Source organism: Elephas maximus, chromosome 7, assembly GCF_024166365.1.
Source record: "Elephas maximus indicus isolate mEleMax1 chromosome 7, mEleMax1 primary haplotype, whole genome shotgun sequence".
Lineage (NCBI taxonomy): Eukaryota > Metazoa > Chordata > Mammalia > Proboscidea > Elephantidae > Elephas > Elephas maximus.
In genome coordinates this window covers 44183422-44206226 of record NC_064825.1, presented here as the reverse complement: position 1 = coordinate 44206226, position 22805 = coordinate 44183422, and the positions used below count along the sequence as shown (strand labels likewise).

The 22805-nt window shown below is 40.0% G+C and overlaps 1 protein-coding gene across 4 annotated transcripts in view; it reads right to left on the bottom strand.

Annotated features, from left to right (window-relative positions):
• The window catches only part of INTS4 (integrator complex subunit 4), a 131453-nt gene that overhangs the window by 25939 nt on the left and 82709 nt on the right, over nt 1-22805 (bottom strand). For all 4 annotated transcript variants that reach the window (XM_049889718.1, XM_049889720.1, XM_049889721.1 and 1 more), the window contains 2 exons: nt 11981-12074; nt 7690-7770 (listed from right to left, as the gene is read on the bottom strand). In XM_049889718.1, the coding sequence (XP_049745675.1) occupies nt 7690-7770; nt 11981-12074 (175 nt within the window). The remainder of the gene's footprint in view (nt 1-7689; nt 7771-11980; nt 12075-22805) is intronic.

The following is a 22805-nucleotide window of genomic DNA, read 5'->3' as shown; positions in this document are numbered from 1 at the left end:
TTGACAGTTTCTTTGTTCCACTTAATTTTCTGTGCTGAGTCGTTTTTCTTTATATATTTTCTACTCCTCTTCTTCACTACTGTTGTTTTTGTATTTCCTGAGTCTTCATCTTTTTCTTGTTTTTCATTTTGATGTGTAGGATTGTTGGTTTCCTTTGTGGTTACCTTAATATTTACCCCTTTTTTCTAAGTTTAAATCAATCTTTTATTTCTTTATATTGCTTTGACTTCCTCTCTATATAAAAGATCTATGACAATTGGACTAAACCAAAAGCAAAGAAGTTTCCTGAATAAACTGAATGCTTCAAAGGCCAGCGTAGCAGGGGCAGGGGTCTGGGGACCATGGTTTCAGGGGACATCTAAGTCAACTGGCATAATAAAATCTATTAACAAAACATTCTGCATCCCACTTTGAAGAGTGGCCTCTGAGGTCTTAAACGCTAGCAAGCAGCCATCTAAGATGCATCAATTGGTCTCAACCCACCTGGATCAAAGGAGAATGAAGAACACCAAGGACACAAGGCAATTACGAGCCCAAGAGACAGAAAGGGCCACGTGAACCAGAGAATACATCATCCTGAGATGAGAAGAACTAGATGGTGCCCGGCTACAACCGATGACTGCCCTGACAGAGAACATAACAGAGAACCCCTGAGGGAGCAGGAGAGCAGTGGGATGCAGACACCAAATTCTCATAAGACCAGACTTAATGGTCTGACTGAGACTGGAAGGACCCCGGTGGTCATGGCCCCTAGACCTTCTGTTAGCCCAGGACAGGAACCATTCCTGAAGCCAACTCTTCAGACATGGATTGGACTGGACAATGGGTTGGAGAGGGATATTGGTGAGGAGTGAGCTTCTTGGATCAGGTGGACACTTGAGACTATGTTGGCATCTCCTGCCTGGAGGGGAGTTGAAAGGGTGGAGGGGGTTAGAAGCTGGTGAAAAGGACATGAAAAGAGAGAGTGGAGGGAGAGAGCAGGCTGTCTCATTAGGAGGAGAGTAATTGGGAGTGTGTAGCAAGGTATATATGGGTTTTTGTGTGAGAGACTGACTTGATTTGTAAACTTTCACTTAAAGCACAATAAAATTTATTTAAAAAAAAAGATTTATGACTACATTTTTCAGTCCCTCTTTTTTGTTTTAATGTTATCATCTTTTCATAATGACATCTGTTTCCTTGTTTTGAGTGCTTTAGTTGTGATTTATTTTTGTGATTTCCCTATCTGGGTTGACATCTGGTTGCTCTGTCCTGTGTTCTAGTCTTGGGTTGTTATTTGATGCTATTGATTTTCTAACGAGAGGACTCCCTTTAGTATTTCTTGTAACTTTGGTTTGATTTTTGCAAATTCTCCAAACTTGTCTTTATCTGGAAATGTCCTAATTTCACCTTCATATTTGAGAGACAGTTTTGCTGGATATATAATTCTTGGTTGGCAATTCTTTTCCTACAAGGCTTTCTATATATGTCATCCCATTGCCCTCCTGCCTGCATAGTTTCAGCTGAGTAGTCTGAGTTTAGTCTTACAGAATCTCCTTTGTATGTGAGTTTTCATTTATCCCTAGCTGCTCTTAAAATTCTCTATCTTTAGTTTTGACAAGTTTGGTTATGATATGTCCTGGTGGCTTTCTTTTGGGATCTACCTTGTGTGGGGTTTGATGAGCATCTTTGATAGATCTTCTCATTTTTCACAGTATCAGGGAAGTTTTCTGCCAACAAATCTTCAACAATTCTTTGTATTTTCCGTTATCCCCCCCCATTCTGGTATTCTAATCACTCCTATGTTATTCCTCTTGACAGAGTCCCAGATAATTCTTAGGGTTTCTTCATTTTTTTTTTTTAATTTTTCATATGATTTTTCCTCAAATATGTTGGTGTCAAGTGCTTTATTTTCAATCTCACTAATTTTGACTTCCATTGCCTCAACTCTGCTCCTATGACTTTCTACTGAGTTCTCGAATTCTGAAATCTTATTATGAATCTTCTGGATTTCTGTTTACTGTCTCTGTATGGATTCTTGCAGACTATTAAATCTATCTTTATGCTCTTCTCTAATATTAAGTTCCTCTTTTGCTTTGTCTGTGTGCTGCTTCGTTTGTTCTGCATTTTTCCTGATCTCTTGAAGAGTTCTGTATAATAACCTTTTCTATTCCACTGCCAGTAATTCCAGGAAATTCTCTTCATCAGGAAGATTTCTTGATTTTTTGTTTGGGGAGCTTGCTGAAGCCATCACGGTCTCTTTATGTGATTTGATATTGACTGTTGTGTCCGAGCCATCAATACGTTATTGTATTTATTTATTTTACATTTGCTTACTGTGTTCTAGCTTCTTTTGTTTTCATATGCCCAAATAGGCTGCTCGAGTGAGCTAGTTTGATTATTAGTGCCTTTGAAGCTCTAATGTCCTGTCACCAGGTGGTTAGAGCTATTACAAGGTATGTGAACCCAAGAGTCCATTTACTTTTCCTCTATGGGTTCAACTCAGGTGTCCAGGTAGTTGGTCATCAAGTGTGTGGTGCACGCTCTCACCTACAGTCCTAGATGAGCAGGGATGATTGATGTAGGCACTGGTATATGACTGTAGTAGGGGGGTTACATGTTGAGCAAGACAGGAGGCTGACAACCACCCCTGAATGTCTGCAAGGAGAGTGTATCCCTGTCCACTAGAGTGCCTAGGTGGGTGGGTTTTGCAGCCAGACTATGGGCACCCAATGCTGTTGGCTATAAGGACTGGGAGGTGCCATTTATTCTTCGACCCCTGTTGTGGGTGTCTAGGTGGTGAGGGTGGAGCCATCAGTCTTCTGGTCCCTGATGTGGGTAGATGAGAACCCTGCTTCATAGGCAGAGCGGTGTCAAATACCATGAACCTCCCACTCCGCCATATAGCTGAAACAGTTGAAGTTAGACTTCAGGTATATACTGTGTTGTACTGTGCTAATGAGGGCCTATGCTATTAAAATGGGCCCATACACATCTATGCAGGGGTAAAAGGCATTCAAAGTCTGTGGACCCCTTATGCCTGTGCCAGGAAACGGAGCTGTTTCTGTCCTGAAATTCCTGCTTAGGGGAGCCGGCAGATTATTTTTTCCCTGTTTGTTAATCTGTTCCCTTTCCAAGCTGGGAGAATGCCCCAGGGCGCATGACGGTCCTACTTCCAGTCCAGGGCACACAGCACTTTCTGAAGCCAGCTCGGATCCAGTGCAAGTAAGTGGGAGAGAGAATTTTCCCCAAAGAGGAGCTTTTTAATCCACATGGTAGGTTAGATGCACGTACTTATCTTTTGCCAATTGAGAGCCACTTTTCACTGAGTCTGGAGACATGACTAGACTCTCCTCTGCTAGGTCTCTACCAATGTGGAAAACACATCCCAAACGCCACTGTTTGTATCACTGCTGGCACCAACCAATCCTGGCCTGCGGAGTGCCAGTTCCCGCCGGGTCAAGTCTGGTGACTCCTTATTGCTTCTGAACCATCTCTCCCTCCCCCTGCTGCTCAGTCCAACTCCTCAACTCTGCCTTTGATGTTTAGAGCTCCTAGACCATCATATATAATTGATTCACTTGATTTTTCGTGTCTTTGTGTAAGAGGAAACCCTGGTGATGTAGTGGTTAAGTGCTATGGGTGCTAACCAAAGGGTCAGCAGTTCAAATCCACCAGGTGCTCCTTGGAAACTCTATGGGGCAGTTCTACTCTGTCCTAAAGGGTCGCTATGAGTTGGAATTGACTCAATGGCACTGGGTTTGGTTTTTTTTTTTTTTTTGGTTTTTGTTTTAAGAGGGACTATAGGAAGCATCTGACTACTCCACCATCTTGGCCCCATCTGGACCATCTTTTCTCTTTTATCATGATGCTGCTTATTGGTCTAGTTGTGAGAATTTTTGTTTTATGTTCAAGTTTAACCCAACTGAAAGGTGTAGTCTTTGATCTTCAGGAAGTGCTTCAAGACCTCTTCGCTTTCAGCAAGGAAGCTTGTGTCACCTGCATATCGCACCTGTTAATGAATCTTCCTCCGATCCTGATGCCCCGTTCTTCTTCATATAGTCCATTTCTCAGGTTATCTGCTCAGCATACAGATTGAATAGGTATGGTGAAAGGATACAACCCTGACACACACCTTTCCTGACTATAAACCACTCCTTATCCCCTTGTTCTGTCCGAACAACTGCTTCTTGATGTACGTACAGGTTCCTCATAAGCACGATTAAGTGTTTTGGAATTTTCATTCTTCCCAATGTTATCCATACTTTGTTATGATACGCTCAGTCAAATGTTTTTGCATAGTCAATAAAACACAGGTAAACATCCCTCTGGTATTCTCTGCTTTCAGCCAAGATCTCTCTGACATCAGCAGTGATATCCTTGGTTCCAAATCCTCTTCTGAATCCAGGTTGAATTTCTGGCAGGTCCTTGTCGATGTACTGCTGCAACCATTTTTGAAAGATCTTCAGCAAAATTTAACTTACGTGTGATATTAATGATACTGTTTGATAATTTCCATGTTCTGTTGGATCACCTTTCTTTGGAATGGGTGCAAATATGGATCTCTTCCAGTCAGTTGGCCAGGTAGCTGTTTTCCAAATTTATTGGCATACATGAGTGAGTGTTTCCAGCATTGCTTCAGTTTGTTAAAACATCTCGATTGGTATTCCATCGATTTCTGGAGCTCTGCTTTTCACCAGTGTCTTCAGTTCAGCTTGGACTTCTCTTCCTTCAGTATCGCTGGTTCTTGATCATATGCTACCTCCTGAAATGGATGAATGCCAACCAATCCTTTTTGGCGCAATGACTCTGTGTATTCCTTCCATTTTCTTTTTTGTTTGTTTTAATAATTTTTATTGAGCTTTAAGTGAACATTTACAAATCAAGTCAGTCTGTCACATATAAGCTTATATACACCTTACTCCATACTCCCACTTACTCTCCCCCTAATGAGTCAGCCCTTCCAGTCTCTCCTTTCGTGACCGTTTTGCCAGTTTCTAACCCTCTCTACCCTCCTATCTCCCCTTCAGACAGGAGATGCCAACACAGTCTCAAGTGTCCACCCGATACAAGTAGCTCACTCTTCATCAGCATCTCTCTCCTACCCATTGTCCAGTCCCTTCCATGTCTGATGAGTTGTCTTCGGGAATGGTTCCTGTCCTGGGCCAACAGAAGGTTTGGGGACCATGACCGCCGGGATTCCTCTAGTCTCAGTCAGACCATTAAGTCTGGTCTTTTTATGAGAATTTGGGGTCTGCATCCCACTGATCTCCTGCTCCCTCAGGGGTTCTCCATTGTGCTCCCTGTCAGGGCAGTCATCGGTTGTGGCCAGGCACCATCTAGTTCTTCTGGTCTCAGGATGATGTAAGTCTCTGGTTCCAATAGCCCTTTCTGTCTCTTGGGCTCATAGTTATCGTGTGACCTTGGTGTTCTTCATTCTCCTTTGGTCCAGGTGGGTTGAGACCAACTGATGCATCTTAGATGGCCACTTGTTAGCATTTAAGACCCCAGACGCCACCTTTCAAAGTGGGATGCAGAATGTTTTCATAATAGAATTATTTTGCCAATTGACTTAGAAGTCCCCTTAAGCCATAGTCCCCAAACCCCCGCCCTTGCTCTGCTGACCTTTGAAGCATTCAGTTTCCATTTTCTTTTGATGCTTCCTGCGTTGTTCAATATTTTGCCCCTAGAATGCTTCAATATTTCAGCTTGAGGCTTGAATTTTTCCTTCAGTTCTTTCAGCTTGAGAAATGCTGAGTATGTTCTTCCCTTTTGTTTTTCTAACTCCAGGTCTCTGCACATTTCATTATAATACTTTACTTTGTCTTCTCGAGCTGCCTTTTGAAATTTTCTGTTCAGCTTTTTTACTTCATTTTTTTCTGTTCACTTTAGCTACTCTATGTTCCAGAGCAAGTTGCAGAGTCTCTTTTGACATCCATTTTGGTCTTTTCTTTCTGTCCTGTCTTTTTAATGACATTTTGCGTTCTACATGTATGATGTCATCCCATAATTTGTCTGGTCTTTAGTCATTAGTGTTCAGTGTGTCAAATCTATTCTTGAGATGGTCTCTAAATTCAGGTGGGATATACTCAAGGTCATATTTTAGTTCCTGTGGATTGGTTTTAATTTTCTTCAGCTTCAACTTGAACTTGCATATGAGCAATTGATGGTCTATTCTGCAGCAGACCTCTGGCCTTGTTCTAACTGATGACACTGAGCTTCTCCATTGTCTCTTTCCACAGATGTAGTCAATTTGATTCCTGTGTATCCCATCTAGTGAAGTCCACATGTATAGTTGCCATTTATGTTGTTGAAGAAAGGTATTTCCAATGAATTGGTCATTGGTCTTGCAAAATTCTATCATGCAATCTCTGATGTTCCTATCACCAGGGCCATATTTTCCAACTACTGATCCTTCTTTTTTTGTTTCCAATTTTTGCATTCTAATCACCAGTAATTATCAATGTATCTTGATTGCGTGTTTGATCAATCTCAGACTGCAGAAGTTGGTAAAAAATCTTCAATTTCCTCTTTCATGGTTGGTGCGTAAATTTGGAAAACAGTCACATTAACTGTTCTTCCTTGTAGGCATATGAATATTACCCTATCACTGACAGCACTGTACTTCAGGACAGATCCTGAAATGTTCTTTCTGACAATGAATGTGACACCATTCATTTTCAATTTGTCATTCCAGGCATAATAGACCACATGATCGTCCGATTCAAAATGACCAATACCAGTCCATTTAAGCTCACTAATGCCTAGGACGTCGATCTTCAGCATTACATTTCATTTTTGACAACTTCCAATTTTCCTAGATTCATACTTTGTGCAGTCCACATGCCAGTTACTAAAGAATGTTTGCAGCTGTTTCTTCATTTTGAGTCATGCCACATCAGCTAATGATGGTTCCAAAAGCTTTATTTCACCTACGTCATTAAGGTTGACTTTACCTTAAAGAGGCAACTCTCCCCGTCGTATTTGAGTGCTTTCCAACTTGAGGGTTCGTCTTCTGGCACTATATCAGACAATGTTCCACTGGTATTTATAAGATTTTCACTGGCCCATTTTTTCATAAATAGATTGCCAGGTCCTTCCTTGCCAGTCTGTCTTAGTCTGGAAGCTACACTGAAACCTGTCCACCATGTGTGACCTTTCTGGTATTTCAAATACCAGTGGCATAGGTTCCAGCATCATACCTCATGCAAGCCACCATAGCACAACAAACTGACGGGGGGAAGAAACTTAAGGACCTCTTATCTTCTAACAGATGATATGTGCTAAAACATAAACAACCTCAAAATGAGTTAAAGTAAACTTTAAGATGAAAGATTCATGAAAGTAACTTTTAGAATTCCATATATCTGGAATACAAACCGATAATATTTTAGAACACACAAGAATCTTAGAAATTATCTAATTCAACTCCCACATTTCAGAGAAGGAATATTCAGGCAGGTTAAGTAACTTGCTCAGTATCACCCAGCAAACTGATGGCTGACCGGGGACTAGAATCTAACTACCTTGACTCGAAAGTCAGTCTGTGTCCCTTCCGTGCGTGCTGCTTCCCATACTGATAACTTCTGTCACAGGATGAAATTAGGGAGGCCACAGCAGAGTAATGGAGCCATGTGAAGGCCTCTGGCTCTGGCACGCAGTAGACAATTCCTGGATAGAGATCTGAGAAGAAGGTCATGATAACTTTACCTGTTTTGCTGCTGCTGAGGCCAGATCACTCTGCTTCAAATACAAAGGGGCAGCCACATTCCACAGCTTTTCCTGCAAGGCCTACAGAGACAGACCAGGAGAGAACAACACAGAAATCACAAAGACTGAGATATCATTTGAGATTTACACTTTTGTTTTGTTTTGAAAATCTACCATGATCAGGACTTTGTCTCAATCAAATTTTAAGCCAATAAACCTCTTGTTATAAACATACCAATTACTGAGAAGAGGAAGACCAATGTGCCTGTTTATTCTATCTGATTCCTGGCCCAAAGGCCCTGTGTCCCAGACCAGTGCTTGGAATTAGAGTACACGAACCACAAAGGCCTCACTAGAACGTCCAGTCAAGCCAGCTTCCTAGCCTTTGGGCACTCCTTGTTTCCAGTGCCATCGAACTACCTTGAGTCCTCTAGACCTTTCTTCCTTGACCTGTGCTGTTTTTTCTTTGCCCATGCTCACTAAATGAATACCCCCATCACCTTACTGACATACTCAAATTGGAACTCAGGCAGCCTTCTTAGATCTCTCTACATTCAAAGCCATCACTAACGGCCATGGATTTTACTTTCTATCTTTGTTCTCTCCTATCCATCTGCACAGCCTCCTCTCTCATCTCCTCTAAACTTCTGCTATAGAGTCTTATTTTCTGGGTCCTTCTTAATTACAGACATAAACTATTAACAATATACAAAGCCTAGACTAGTACTGTCCAATAGAAATATAATGTGAACTATATATGTAATTTCCAATCCTCTTGAAGGCACATTAAAAAGTAAAGAGAAATAAGTGACATTAATTTCAATGCTGTTGTTAGGTGTCGTTGAGTCAGTTCTGACTCATAGCAACCCCATGTACAACAGAACAAAACATTGCCTGGTCTTGCATCATCCTCATAATTGTTGTTATGCTTGAGCCCACTGTTGCATCCACTGGGTCAATCCATCTTGTTGAGAGTCTTCCTCTTTTTCATTGACCCTCTACTTTACCAAGCATGATGTCCTTCAGGAACTGGCTCCTCCTGTTAACATGTTGAAAGTATGTGAGATGAAGTCTTGTCATTCTTGCTTCTAAGGAGCATTCTGGCTGTACTTCTTTCAAAACAGATTTGTTCATTTTTCTGGTACTCCATGGTATATTCAATATTCTTCACCAACACTGTAATTCAAAGACATCAATTCTTCTTAGGCCTTCCTTGTTCATTGCCTAACTTTCGCATGCATATGTGGTGACTGAAAACACTATGGCTTGGATCAGGCACACCTTAGTCATTAAAGTGATGTCTTTGCTTTTTAGCACTTGAAAGGGGTCTTTTGCAGTATATTTGCCCAATTCAATGTGTCATTTAATTTCCTGACTGCTGCTTCCATGGTCATTGATTGTTGATCCAAGTAAGATGAAATCCTTGACAACTTCAATCTTTTCTCCATTTATCAAGATGTTGTGTATTGGTCCAGTTGTGAAGATTTTTGTTTTCTTTATGTTAAAGTGTAATCCATACTGAAGGCCATAGTCTTTGATCTTCATCATTACGTGTTTCAAGTCCTCTTCACTTTCTGCAAGCAAGGTTGTGTCATCTGTGTAATGCAGGTTGTTAATGAATCTTCCTCCAATCCTGATGCTGTGTTCTTCTTTATATACTCATTTCTCAGATTATTTACTCAGCCTACAGACTGAGTAAGCACAGTGAAAGGATACAAGCCTGATGCACACCTTTCTTGACTTTAAACCACATAGTATCCCCTTGTTCTGTTCAAACAACTGCCTCTTAGTCTACGTACAGTTTCCTCATGAGTACAATTAAGTGTTCTAGAATTCCCTTTCTTCCCAATGTTATCCATAATTTGTTATGATCTACACAGTTGAATACCTTTGCATAGTCAATAAAACATAGGCAAACATCTCTCTGGTATTCTCTGGTTTCAACCAAGATTCATCTTACATCAGCAATGATATCCCCCTTTCCACTTCCTCTTCTGAATCTGGCTTGAATTTCTGGCAGTTCTCTGTCGATATACTGCTGTAACCGCTTTTGAATGCTCTTCAGCAAAATTTTACTTGTGTGTGATATTAACCATATTGTTCAATAATTTCTCCATTCTGTTGAATCACCTTTCTTTTGAATAGGCATAAATATGGATCTCTTCCAGTCGGATGCCTATGTAGCTGTCTTTCAAATTTCTTGGCATACATGAGTGAGCACTTCCAGCACTGCAGCAGTTATCGAAACATCTCAATTGATATTCCATCAATTCCCACAGCCTTGCTTTTCGCCAGTGTCTTCAGTGCTGCTTGGACTTCTTCCTTCAGTAGCATCGGTTCTTGATCATATGCTAACTCCTGAAATGGCTGAACGTGTTGACCAATTCTTCTTGGTGTAATGGACTGTGTATTCCTTCCATCTTCTTTTGATGCTTCCTACATTGTTCAATATTTTGCCCACAGAATCCTTCAGTATTGCAATTTGAGGCTTGAATTTTTTCGTCAGTTCTTTTAGTTTGAGAAATTCGTAGTGTGTTCTTCTCTTTTGATTTTCTAATTCCAGGTCTTTACACATGTCATTATAATACTTTGACTTCTCAAGCCACCCTTTGAAATCTTCTGTTCTGCTCTTTTACTTCATCATCATAATAAACTATATTGTTATTAATTTCAACAATATGGTTTATTTAACCCAATATATCCAAGGCATTATCATTTCACCAAACAATATTTTAAAAATTATTGATGAGATAATTCACATTCTTTGTTTAGTAAATGTACACAGTATATCTCAGTTAAATTAGCCATATTTTAAGAGCTCAAAATCACATGTATCTGGTGACTACAGAAGTGTGGCAGGTTTAGACTACAGGAAATTTTAAATCACTCAAATCATACTACCCTTAACAGAGTTATTGTTTTTGAATATTTACTCAATCTTTTTTCATATGTGTGCTTTTTATATAGCTATAGTCAGAAAGTATAAATAATTTTGTATTCTTTACTCCCCAGACATAACATTACATCATAAGCATTGTCACATTATATAATAATTTCATAAAGATCATCACTGGCTATAGAATATACTGTTGAGTAGATGTGCCACAATTTATTTAGCTGTTCTCCTACCATCACGCACATTTCTGCCTTGGGTTCTAGGTCTGGGCCCCTTACCTACCCTGCTACTCCTTGACACTGTGTAAGCAAAACAGTACTCTGTTCTTTTTAGGTGTAATTGCTTTTCTTTTCCTCACCCATATTTTGCTACTATAGAAAAACAGATTTTTTTCAGAGGCCTTCTTGCATTCCTATGGGAAAGACAGCAAGCCAAGGAAGGAGGAAGGAGGCCAACAGTGACATGGCCAAGAGCTTTCACATACTTTGCTTCTTACCAATCCTTACCTATCCCCAAGGGGTAGTTATTATTAGTCCTGTTTCACAGAGACTTGGAAAAGCCAAACAACTTTTCGAAGGGGCACAAGAGAACTTTTTAGGGTGATGTTTATACAGATGTATACATCTGAAAGAATATAGTCTAACAAAAAAACCAAGAGCTATTTAAATCCCCACCAACGCACAATTTTGCTTCTGTCCTCCACACATAGTATATATGCCCACATTCGCATGAGTGCACACATCTGCATAACCCTTAAATATGGCATTTAACACAAGCTCACACATCTTACTGTAGAAAAAAAATTCTGACTCACCACTTTTAAGACTAACATTTGGGACTAAAGCCAAGATTAAGGCTTATCAAATAAGAAGGGCTCTCTGAAATTCTGAGCCTAAATTTATGGCAGCAATCTGCTGCAGAAGCTCAAAGCTACTCAGCTAGTTTAATTGGTTTTTAACTCAGCAAAGTAAAACAACTTCTTGGATAGCAATTTTGCGTATATTTACTGACTACTTAGTCTGAAATGCCAGCAAGTTGTCCCTGTAAGAGCAATGGAATTAACATTTTGACTTTGACAAAGTGAAGCAAGCATTTAAGAAAAGAGAAGTTCATATAAGTCCTTTGAGATTCTAATGAAAATGACTATCCAATTTGCTCTAATTGTACAATCAGGAAAGAATTCTCCCAAATGTAAAAATTCAAATTCCTAAAATGAGTTAATATTCCTTTAATTAGAGACAAATTTAATTGTACTGTACAGTCTGTAATTTCTGCATTGCTAAGTGGTTGCACAAGACCATAAGTTTTTCCACTTATGGCTTCAAACAGTGCTGGACCCTTTATTCAAGTGCATTCTTAGCACCACAATCATAAACATAATGGATCACAACCAACCTTGATGAGAAGAAGCTGACACTGAAGGTAGGTAGCAGAGAAGTCAGCTACTCCTGCCAATTCAGACTGAAGTTCTCCAAGTCTTTGCAGATCCCTGTAGTAAACAAAATCCCAAACCAAACACAGAATAAGGATAATGCCACCAACATAAAGACTTTGTCAAAAACATCTTACCATTTTACACCTAGCAAATTGATCACAAATATTTAAATGACAATACCCAATGCTGGAGACAATAATGAAATTGGTTCACTCACACTGTGATAGCAATTTAAACTGATACCTTTTTGGAAAGCAAAACTGTACTATGTTCTATATGGTCAACAATTTTCATCAGTGGTTTTATGCTGAGAAGTAACACTAAGGGAAGTACCCAACAGAAATGAAATACTAATACTTAATATACCACAATATTCATTGTTGTGTAGACTATTACAGTAAAAACCCAGTAACTATCAAATATCCAGTGGTAGAAGAACTGTTAAATTATGGTACATCTAGTTAATGAAATACTCTATAGCCACTGAAGTTCAAAATATAATAAACTATATGATCCAACTATGTAAAAACTTATGGATAGGAGAAAAATAACAGCAAAGTTGTTTTCTGGATAGTGATATTAGGATGCTTTTTAGTGTCTTCTCCCAACTATGCTTTATTTCTCAATTTTTTTTTTATATAACGGACACTTTTTTCATATCGTCATAAAAAAGTTTTTAAAAAAATAGGTATTGTGGTGCGCACTCTTGGTTGTCTATTCAATTAGCCATTTTCCACTTCTTTACTAACTTACCCCTGGTTTTGTTTAAAGGAAGGTATCCCCAAGCCCAGTTCTTAGACCTGATTGGTCTAAGCCAATCAGTACATGTTACCCCCCTGCTTATGTGACCTAAATTGGCCTAATCAGTCGTCCAAATGGAAGGACTTATAGTCTATGCTTGGAAGAGTGTACTCACTTACTCACTCATCCGAACAAGAAAATTTATAGTCCTGATTGCCACTGGTAGCCATGTTGTAGCTGTACGGGAAATCAGCCCTAGGATAAATCCAATGCTGAGGACAAGAGAAACCCAAAGAGACAGAAAGAAACTGGGACCTTGATGATATATATAAGCTGTCGACGATCATGCCATACTTAGAACTGACCTACCCCTGATTTGTGATCATCTGAGGAAATAATTAGCCATCTGGAAGCTAGTTTGAGATAAAGTTTTCTGATAACCATAATTAAAAGCATCCTAACTGGTAATAGGCAATGAAAACCCTATGGATCATAACAGAATATTGTCCAATATACTGCCAGAAGATGAGCCCCCTAGGTTGGCAGGCACTCAAAATACACTGTGGCTGCAACAATCGATTCAAGCATATCAGTGAGAGCGAAGTTGTCGCAGGACTGGACAACATTTTGATCTGTTGTACACGGAGCCACCATAAGTCAGAGCTGACTTGACGGTACGACAACTGGCATAGGTATAGACACAATGATTGCAATATAAAAACATATCTGCCTGTGGACAAGAAATTAGGAAGTGTATGCACAAATAAAATAGTTGTGTTCAGGGCTGGGATTAAAGATGATTTAGAAAACTTAATTTTTTGAACAGGTAATACATATCTAAAGTACTATATTTACAAGGTATTAAAGGATATACAATTAAATTAGTCCCCCTTCATATCCCCAGAGGTCACCACCATTACCAATTTCTATTGAATCCTTCCAGAGATATGCTACACATATAAAAGTGTTGTTTTTCATTTTTTGGCAAGGGGAAAGGGTAGGGGTGTGTGTGTGTGTTACCTGGCAATCTACCTTAGAAAGCATTTATATAAAGGCACCTCATTCTTTTTGATGACTGAATGATTTTGTATTATATTATCTATAGAGTTGCTGTGAGTCAGAATTGACTCAATGGCAACAGGTTTTTTTTTGGCTTATATGGATATATAGTGTAATTTAAAAATAGTTGTAACAAATTGTTTTAACAAAACACTTCTGACAAGAAAAAAATACGAAATTTTTAAAAAATAAACAGCTAACTTAATTTTTTATGAATGTAAAAGCATTAAAGAATTATAGGCATACAAAAGAGATTAATAAGCGATTAACAGTGTGCCAAGACATGGGATCCACCAGGAAGTGTACTCAGAGGATGGGTTCATAATTTATGAGATTATCTTCTTGGAAAGAAAGGGCTCCCTGATCCCACCCACCCCCCAGAAAAAAAAAAAAAAGATGTGACTAAGGTGATCTGGATCCAATTTATATGAGGAAATTGTGTCCCAAGAACTATATTAACTAAAGAAAGCTGAAATGTATGTAATTATCTAAAGAAAGATATTTTTTAACAGAAGAGAAGTGGTATACAGAGCAGCTGAAAAAAATAACTAGAAGAATGAAGTTCTGCAGGAGGATTCCAGCCATTCATGGGGAAGAAAATGGTGATTGTTGGTGACCTAAGACTTGGGTCAGTAGGGAAGCTGACTGTTTCAGGACTGGCATAATATATCAGGCTTCATAGTGGCCTGGATGAAACTGTCTATAGGGCTAACCCTCTTCCTCTAATCTCAGGCTCAGCAGACAACCTTCTGACAGTTAATTCCACCTCCTAGGGATGAGCTGAAATCAACTCGACAGCAATGAGTTAGGTTTTTTTATTTTTTTATTTTAGGGACCTTGAAAGGAGCCCTGGAGGCACAACAGTTAAACACTTGGCTGTTGACCAAAACGTTAGTGGTTCAAACCCACCCAGACATTCCAAGGGAGAAAAGACCTGGCGATCTCTTCCTGTAAAGATTACAGCCTAGGTTACACCCTATGTGGCGGTTCTGCTCTGTCACATGGGGTTGCTGTGAGTTGGAATCAACTCAACAGGACCTAACAAGGACCTTTATACCTGAAAGAGATGCCCTGGAAAGGGGCACAAAAAATCTGGTCCCAAACTGAATTATCCCCATCGTTCCTGACAAAACTGCTGTATGTTGCTTATGTATCATCTCTTGTGAGTTTGGGTGGTTTGAGTTTGTCCTGGAGAGCTTGCTCGCCTGTGGGAACCCAGCATAATGGAAGTCCCTGAACTAGCTTATCATACCTACGAAGTGCTATTGTGTGTGGCCAGTCTCTCCCTTTCACATCTCTGATGTCTCTCTTGCAAAAGACAGCCCTAAATCATTCTATTTCTGACACATTCCCACTCCAGGAAGATTCTGCCTTTGGTTACAATTATAGAAAACACTGACCAGCAGATTATACATTAGCTGACTGCCACTAGTTGGTTATAATTTGTGGAAAACACGATACTGCCTTTCCTTTTTACCTAGCTATTTCCCTCACCAGGCTGTAAGATCCCTCACAGCAGAGACTAAGTCTTGTTTACTATTGTATCTCTTCTAACACATTGCCTGGCATATGATAGATACTCAAAAACTATATGTATTGAATAAAGTGAACCCTACCCCCCTCATCAGGCATGCTTCTCAGACATTGTAAAAATGGGGTAATCCTCATAGTATTGTACTCGAATTCAATGAAATAATGTATGTAAACTATTTAGAAGAGTGGGTACATAGTGGGACTTGATAGGTAACAAGTTTGGTTATTTCAAAGACAGCAGAGCCTTACAAAACATCAAATCTATAAGTCTAGAGGTGAGCTATGGCCAGATGAAAATTCTACGAAAATCTTAAAAGCCTTCATTCCTGGTTAAGTTGTCATAACTAAAGTTTTCAACAAATATTTACTAAGCCCCTGTAAGACAGCCAAGGTACAGTAGTGAAGACAAGGTAGTTATGTGAAATTCTAGAAACAAACAGAAACCATCCCCCAGGGCTCTCATTGAACTACAGCAGACTTTCTATCAAGTAAAATCTTGGTTGAATTAAATGGCTGCTTGGATTTCAGCAAAGGCCAATGTGTGGGAGGCAGAAGTTTGTTTGTTTGTTTTAAACTAGCACTAATAAATACATGACCTTAGTCCTAATCAGAAAACCTTTTATATGAACCTCCAACTCACACTTGGCTTTTCGATAAATACAGAAATTCTAAGTTAGAAAAAACCCCAGTGATCATCTGCTCCTAACTCCTACGTGATCCAGGAATCCCCTTTGCTGCTGCGTATCACAGGGGATGTATGTCAGAGTCAGGTCTCTACATTCAAATTCTGGTTCTGATACTTCTTCACTGTTTACCTTGAGCAAACTGCTTCACTTCCTTAAATTTCCATTTCTTATCTGTAAAATGGTAACAACACCTAAGAGCAATAATGTTTGTAAAGCATAATGGGCCTTCAGTAACTACTGCTTTCCTTCTGCTTCCCTTTCCAGATCTTTCACCCTCAGAATGCACTCAAGCCTGAAACAGTGCCCAGCACTGACCACAGCACCAAAAAAGTGGTGTGACCAGCCCAAAGCCCAGAAGGATTATTACCTTATAAAACCCAGATTATGAGGGCAATTCAAACAAACAGGTATTTACTAAGCACCTACTAATGGTCAGCACTGCAGCTGATAACTAAACTGCCTTGCTTTTTGTATATTCTGCTTTGCTTTAGTGTCGATAGGATAAAAACTGTCAGGGACAGAACCTAAATGTTGGTTTAGGTGGAGCTGAGTAAGGAAGTAGAGTTTATTTTCCTGGGCTCAGGGCCAACAACCTCAGATAGCAGCCTCCAAAACTAAGCATTTTGGTGGGGGAGCAAAAGAGATAAAATGTGATTTAAACATTACTTCACAGGAGGTATGAAGGAGACAGGAACCTTGGCTTACAAAGCTGTGGCTTGCCCATGGCTTAGAGCAGGGCTCAGCAAATTTTTTTTGTAAAGGGCCAGAGAGTAAATATTTTAGGCTTTGCAGTCTATATGGCCACTGCAGCATGAAAGCAACCATCAACAATAACTAAATAAATGAGTGTGGCTGTACTTCGAGTGAATGTTATTTACAAAAACAGGCAGCAGGCCAAATTTGGTTCTTAAGCTGTGGTTTGCTAAACGCTAGCTTAGCACATCATTCCTGGTGCAGAGCAGGCACTCAATAATACCAAGTGTGTCACGGAATGCACATTGGAAAGAGAACAAATCGTTATGCTTGTGTATCACTTAAACTTTCCTTTCTTTAATCTTTTCAAAAATTTTAATACAGGCGAGGTCAGCACAACTGGACTAAACCAAAAGCAAAGAAGTTTCCTGAATAAACTGAACGCTTTGAAGGCCAGCGTAGCAGGGGTGGGGGTTTGGGGACCATGGTTTCAGAGGACATCTAAGTCCACTGGCATAATAAAATCTATTAAGAAAACATTCTGCATCCCACTTTGAAGAGTGGTGTCTGGGGTCTTAAACGCTAGCAAGCGGCCATCTAAGATGTACCAATGGGTCTCAACTCACCTGGAGCAAAGGAGAATGAAGAACATCAAAGATACAGGGTAATTATGAGCCCAAGAGACAGAAAGGACCACGTAAGTCAGAGACTGCATCAGCCCGAGACCAGGAGAGCTAGATAGTGTCCGGCTATAACTGATGACAGCCCTGACAGGGAGTGCAACGGAGAGCCCCTGGGGGAGCAGGAGAGCTGTGGGATGCAGACCACGAATTCTCATAAAGAGACCAGACTTAATGGTCTGACTGAGACTAGAAGATCCCTGGAGGTTATGGTCTCCAGACCTTCTGTTAGCCCAAGACAGAAGCCATTCCCAAACCCAACTCTTCATACGGGGATTGGACTAGATTATGGGATAGAAAATGATACTGGAGAAGAATGAGCTTCTTGGATCAAGTAGACACATGAGGCCATGTTGGCACCTCCTGTCTGGGGGGGAGATGAGAGAGCAGAGGGGATCAGAAACTGGCCGAATGGACACAAAAATAGAGAATCGAGGGAAGGAGTCTACTGTCTCATTGGGGGAGAGCAATTAGGAGTATATAATAAGGTGTGTATAAGTTTTTGTATGAGACTGACTTGATTTGTAAACTTTCACTTAACGCACAATAAAAACTAAAAAAAGAAATTTAAATATTTGTTTTAAATTTATTATTTTTTTTTAGAAACTCTTGCGTCACGGACCAACATAGACCACAGCAAGGAAGCTGCTCTGCTACGTAAGAAACCCTGACCCTGTAGCAGGACAGTCTATATGAATGGTTTAGCACCAGGGGTCCTGAGCGGTGCTAAACCATTCATACTGCCAACAAAAAGGATGGAGGGTCAAGTCCACCCAGAAGTACCTCTGAAAAAAATCAGCCATTGAAAACTCTAGGGAGCACAGTTTTACCCTGACGCACATGTGGTCAGAAATGATTCGACGGCAACTAGTAAATTATCAGACCACCAAGCCATCCAGGCCAACACCCTGAGAGTCATCCTTTACTTTTCCTGGTTCATCACTCCTACCCCTGTACCCAGTGAGTCATCAAGTTTTTTTGGTGACTAAACTAGGGCTCAGAGCAGGTTGGTATTGGTGGTACATATACTGTGGATTTGGCTCACTCACATCTATTCCAGTCTTCATCAGATGCATCTTCCTATATTGCAAAGGTTAAAAGTTAAAAACTGTATTTCTCAGACTCCCTTGAGCTAGGTTCCAGTTTTACATAGGGAACAAAGTTAAGTGGGAGAAGAGGCAGAGTACAAGACATGGTCTGGTCTAGTAGCTTTACTCGTGGCATCCCAACTCAATATGCAGCTTCCCGAACATGGCAGGAACAGAAACTTCTTTGGTGGCCCAGTTCAGTGGTATGGCTCTGTGAATCATTCCTGAAAATTCAAACTAGTCTCTGTCTTCAGTCTTAATAACAATTATGCAAGCCATTTAATATCCAGTAATAAATTTCTTTCTAATTACATTAGTTAAAAGTCTATTTTGTTTTCTATAGATGAACCTTGAGCAATAAGCTTTTCTAAGATCAAATCACAATTAGGTGGTGGAGCTCAGACTTGAATGCAGATTAGTCTGATTTCAAAGACCCATTCACTGAATCTCTAGACTACACCATCACAGTTCTGCGAGGAGGACATTCTCCCTCATTTCTCCTGGCTCTTCAGATGTTTGCTGCACTTGGAATTGTGTTCTACACCTGGACTACCAAGTGAACTTACTTAATCATCATTCCACACTGGCTAAGGTGTCACCTCCTTTGCAAAGTTTCCCTCACCTTTCCTAATGGGGCAGGGACTTTCATCTGTTTTCCTCAGCATCTATGCCTCTCTCCACTGTAGCACTCACCACATCAATGATTTTCTTCTCTGTGTCCTGGAACACACAGTGAGTACCTTGAGAAGAAAGGCCACATCATACTTCTCTCTGCTTTCAGCATCTGGCCTAGTAAATACTCAGTTAATGTTGCTAAATCAATGAATAGATGAAAGGATGATATGACATGAAATTACATGACACGATGTTAATATGATGTGGAAACATGGCCTGGAGGATGGTTCAGTTGGACTCCTTCATATCATGATGACATGCAGTCATAGTCAGGAAAGCATGAGTAAACTCTACAGCACTGTTATCCAACCATCATAATTCTTTATATATGTCTATCAACCCTATATGGGCTCTCTAAGGACTGAATCCTCTCTAACTGATCTCCATCTAACTCAGAGCTTATTTCTCACTGTATGTAATGGAATCACCCATTAAGTATTATTAACTGAGGAGGCGGGGCCAAGATAGCAGAGGACTCAGATGCTTCCAGTGATCCCTCTTACAACAAAGAGCTGAAAAAAAAGTGAAACAATTATACTTATGACAAGCAGGGAGCCCTGAACATCAAAGGCAAGGTTAGAAAATGGACTGAGCGGCAGGAGGAGGGAGAGACAGTTCAGAAGTGGAGAGCAGCTGTCGGACCTGAATCATCAGGAACCCTCAGACACCATTCCCAGGAGCGACTACTGTGGGCTGGTGGTAGCATTTGGCTGTAGCATAGCCTACTCAAACCTCTGGAACCAAAGAAGAACAGGACTATCGGCAAAAGCTAAGTACGTGCGTATATTTCACCGCACCCCCTGCTCCTAGGCCAGCTTCAGCAGCTGTTGATTTCCCTGGGCCTGAGATACCCCCTGCTGAGTGCCCTGATCCATTCTCCCAGCGTTGTAAAAGGAATAAATTCACAATTGGGGGAAAAGATAATCTGCCAGGTCCACTAACCTGGGGAGCTCAGGAGAGAAGCGGCTCCTGTCGATGCATAAACGGTCCGTGGGCTTTGATACCTTTCCCACCTGCATGGACCTGAGTGGGCATATTTCAAAAGAATAGGACCTTGTTCACAGACAGCAACTATTTCAGCTGTGCAGTAGAGAGGTGGGTATTTGATGTTTGATACCACTTTGCCTTTGAAACAGGGAGGGTTCTCAGCTACCCACGTAAGAGGCCCAAGGACTGGTGGCTACACTCAGGTCACCCAACTACCCACGACAGGGGCCCAAGGATAACTGGTACCTATCAGTCCTTGGAACCAAAAACACTGGGTGCCCGTGGTCCGTCTGCGAACACAACCAACTATGTGCTCTAGGCAACAGGGACACGTTTTACTCACAGACACTCAGGGGACAACTGTCAACCCTTGCCTTGTTCAGAAGGTGACCCCCTGCTACAACCAGATACTGGTACCTACACCAATCACCCCTACTCCTCTAAGACGGTAGGACAGAACCTGTACCACACACTTGATGACCAGCTACCTGGACACCTGAGATGAATCCATACAAGAAAAGGGAATGCACTCCTACGATGATATACCTGAAAAGAGCTCTAGCCATGTGGTGACATGACATTAGAGCTTCAAAAGTGAAAATAATTAAGCTAGCTCACTCAAGCAACCCATCTGGGCACATCAAAACAAAACAAAGTAAGAAGCTAGGATACAGTAAGTAAACATGAAATAAACTAATACAAAAACTTATAAATGGGTCGGAGACAACAGTCAATATCAAATCACATAAAGAATCAGACCATGATTGCTTCAACAAGCTCTCAGAACAAAGAATCAAGGGATCTTCTGGATGAAGTTGCCTTCCGGGAATTGCCAGATGCAGAATATAGAAGATTAATATACAGAACTCTTCAAGACATCAGGAAAGCGATCAGGAAGGAGATAAGGCAATATACAGAACAAGCCAAGGAACACACAGATAAAGCAGGTGAAGAAATTAAAAAGGTATTTCAAGAACATAATGAAAAATTTAATAAGCTACAAGAATCCATAGAGAGACACCAATCAGAAATTCAAAAGATTAACAATAAAATTACAGAAGTAGACAACTCAGTAGAACGTCGGAGGAGCAGAACTGAGCAATTGGGAGGCAGAGTTGGTGAGACTGAAGACGAAGAACTTGGCACCAATATATTTGAAGAAAAATCAGTTAAAAGAATTAAAAAAAAAAATGAAAAAACCCTAAGAATCATATGGGACTCTATCAAGAGAAATAACCTATGAGTGACTGGAGTACCAGAACAGGGAGGGATAATAGAAAATACAGAGAGAATTGTTGAAGATTTGTTGGCAGAAAACTTCCCTGCTATCACGAAAGATGAGAAGATATCTACCCAAGATGCTCACCAAACTCCACATAAGGTAGATCTTAAAAGAAAGTCACGAAGACATATTATAACGAAATTTTCCAAAACCAAAGATAAAGAGAGATTTTTAAGAGCAGCTAGGGATAAGTGAAAAATTACCTACAAAGGACAGTCAATAAGTTCAGAGTACTTGGTGGAAACCATGCAGGCAAGAAGGCAATGGGATGACTTATACACAGCATTGAAGGAAAAAAATTGCCACCCAATAATCATATACCCAGCAAAACTATCTCTCAAATACGAAGGCAAAATTAGGACATTTCCAGATAAACAGAAGTTTAGGGAATTTGTAAAAACCAAATCAAAAGTACAAGAAATACTAAAGGGAGTTCTTTGGTTAGAAAATCAATAATATCAGATATCAATCCAAGACTAGAACACTGGACAGAGCAATCAGATGTCAACCCTAATAGGGAAATCACAAAAATAAATCAAGATAAAAAACAGTCAAAACAGGGAAACAGCAATATCATTATGTAAAAGAAGAAAACATTAAAATAATAAAGAGGGACTAAGAAATATAGTCATAGATCTTTCATATGGAGAGGAAGACAAGGCGATATATAGAAATAAAATTTAGATTTAAACTGAGAAAACTAGGGGTAAATATTAAGGCAACCACAAAGGAGACTAACAATCCTTTTCATCAAAATAAAATTCAAGAAAAAAATAGAGACTCAGCAGAAACAAAATCAACAACAATGAATATGAGAAAAAGACAATATATAAACTACTCGGCACAAAAAATTAAGTGGGAAAAAGAAACTGTCAACAACACACAAAAAAAGGTATTAAAATGACAGCACTGAACTCACACCTATCCATAATTACCCTGAATGTAAATGTACTAAATGTACCAATAAAGAGACAGAGAGTGGCAGAATGGATAAAAAAAAACATGATCGATCTATATGCTGCCTACAAGAGACACATGTTAGAGGCACAAACTAAACTCAAAGGATTGAAAAAAATATATTAACCAAACAACAACCAAAAAAGACCAAGACTGCCAATATTAATTTCTGAAAAAATAGACTTTAAAGTTAAATCCACTACAAAGGATAAGGAAGGACACTATATAATGATGAAAGGGACAATATACCAGGAGGATATAACCATATTTAAATATTTATGCACCCAATGACAGGGCTGCAAGATACATAAAACAAACTCTAACAGGATTGAAAAGTGAAATAGACAGCTCCACAATTATCATAGGAGACTTCAACACACCACTTTCGGTGAACGGGAGAACAT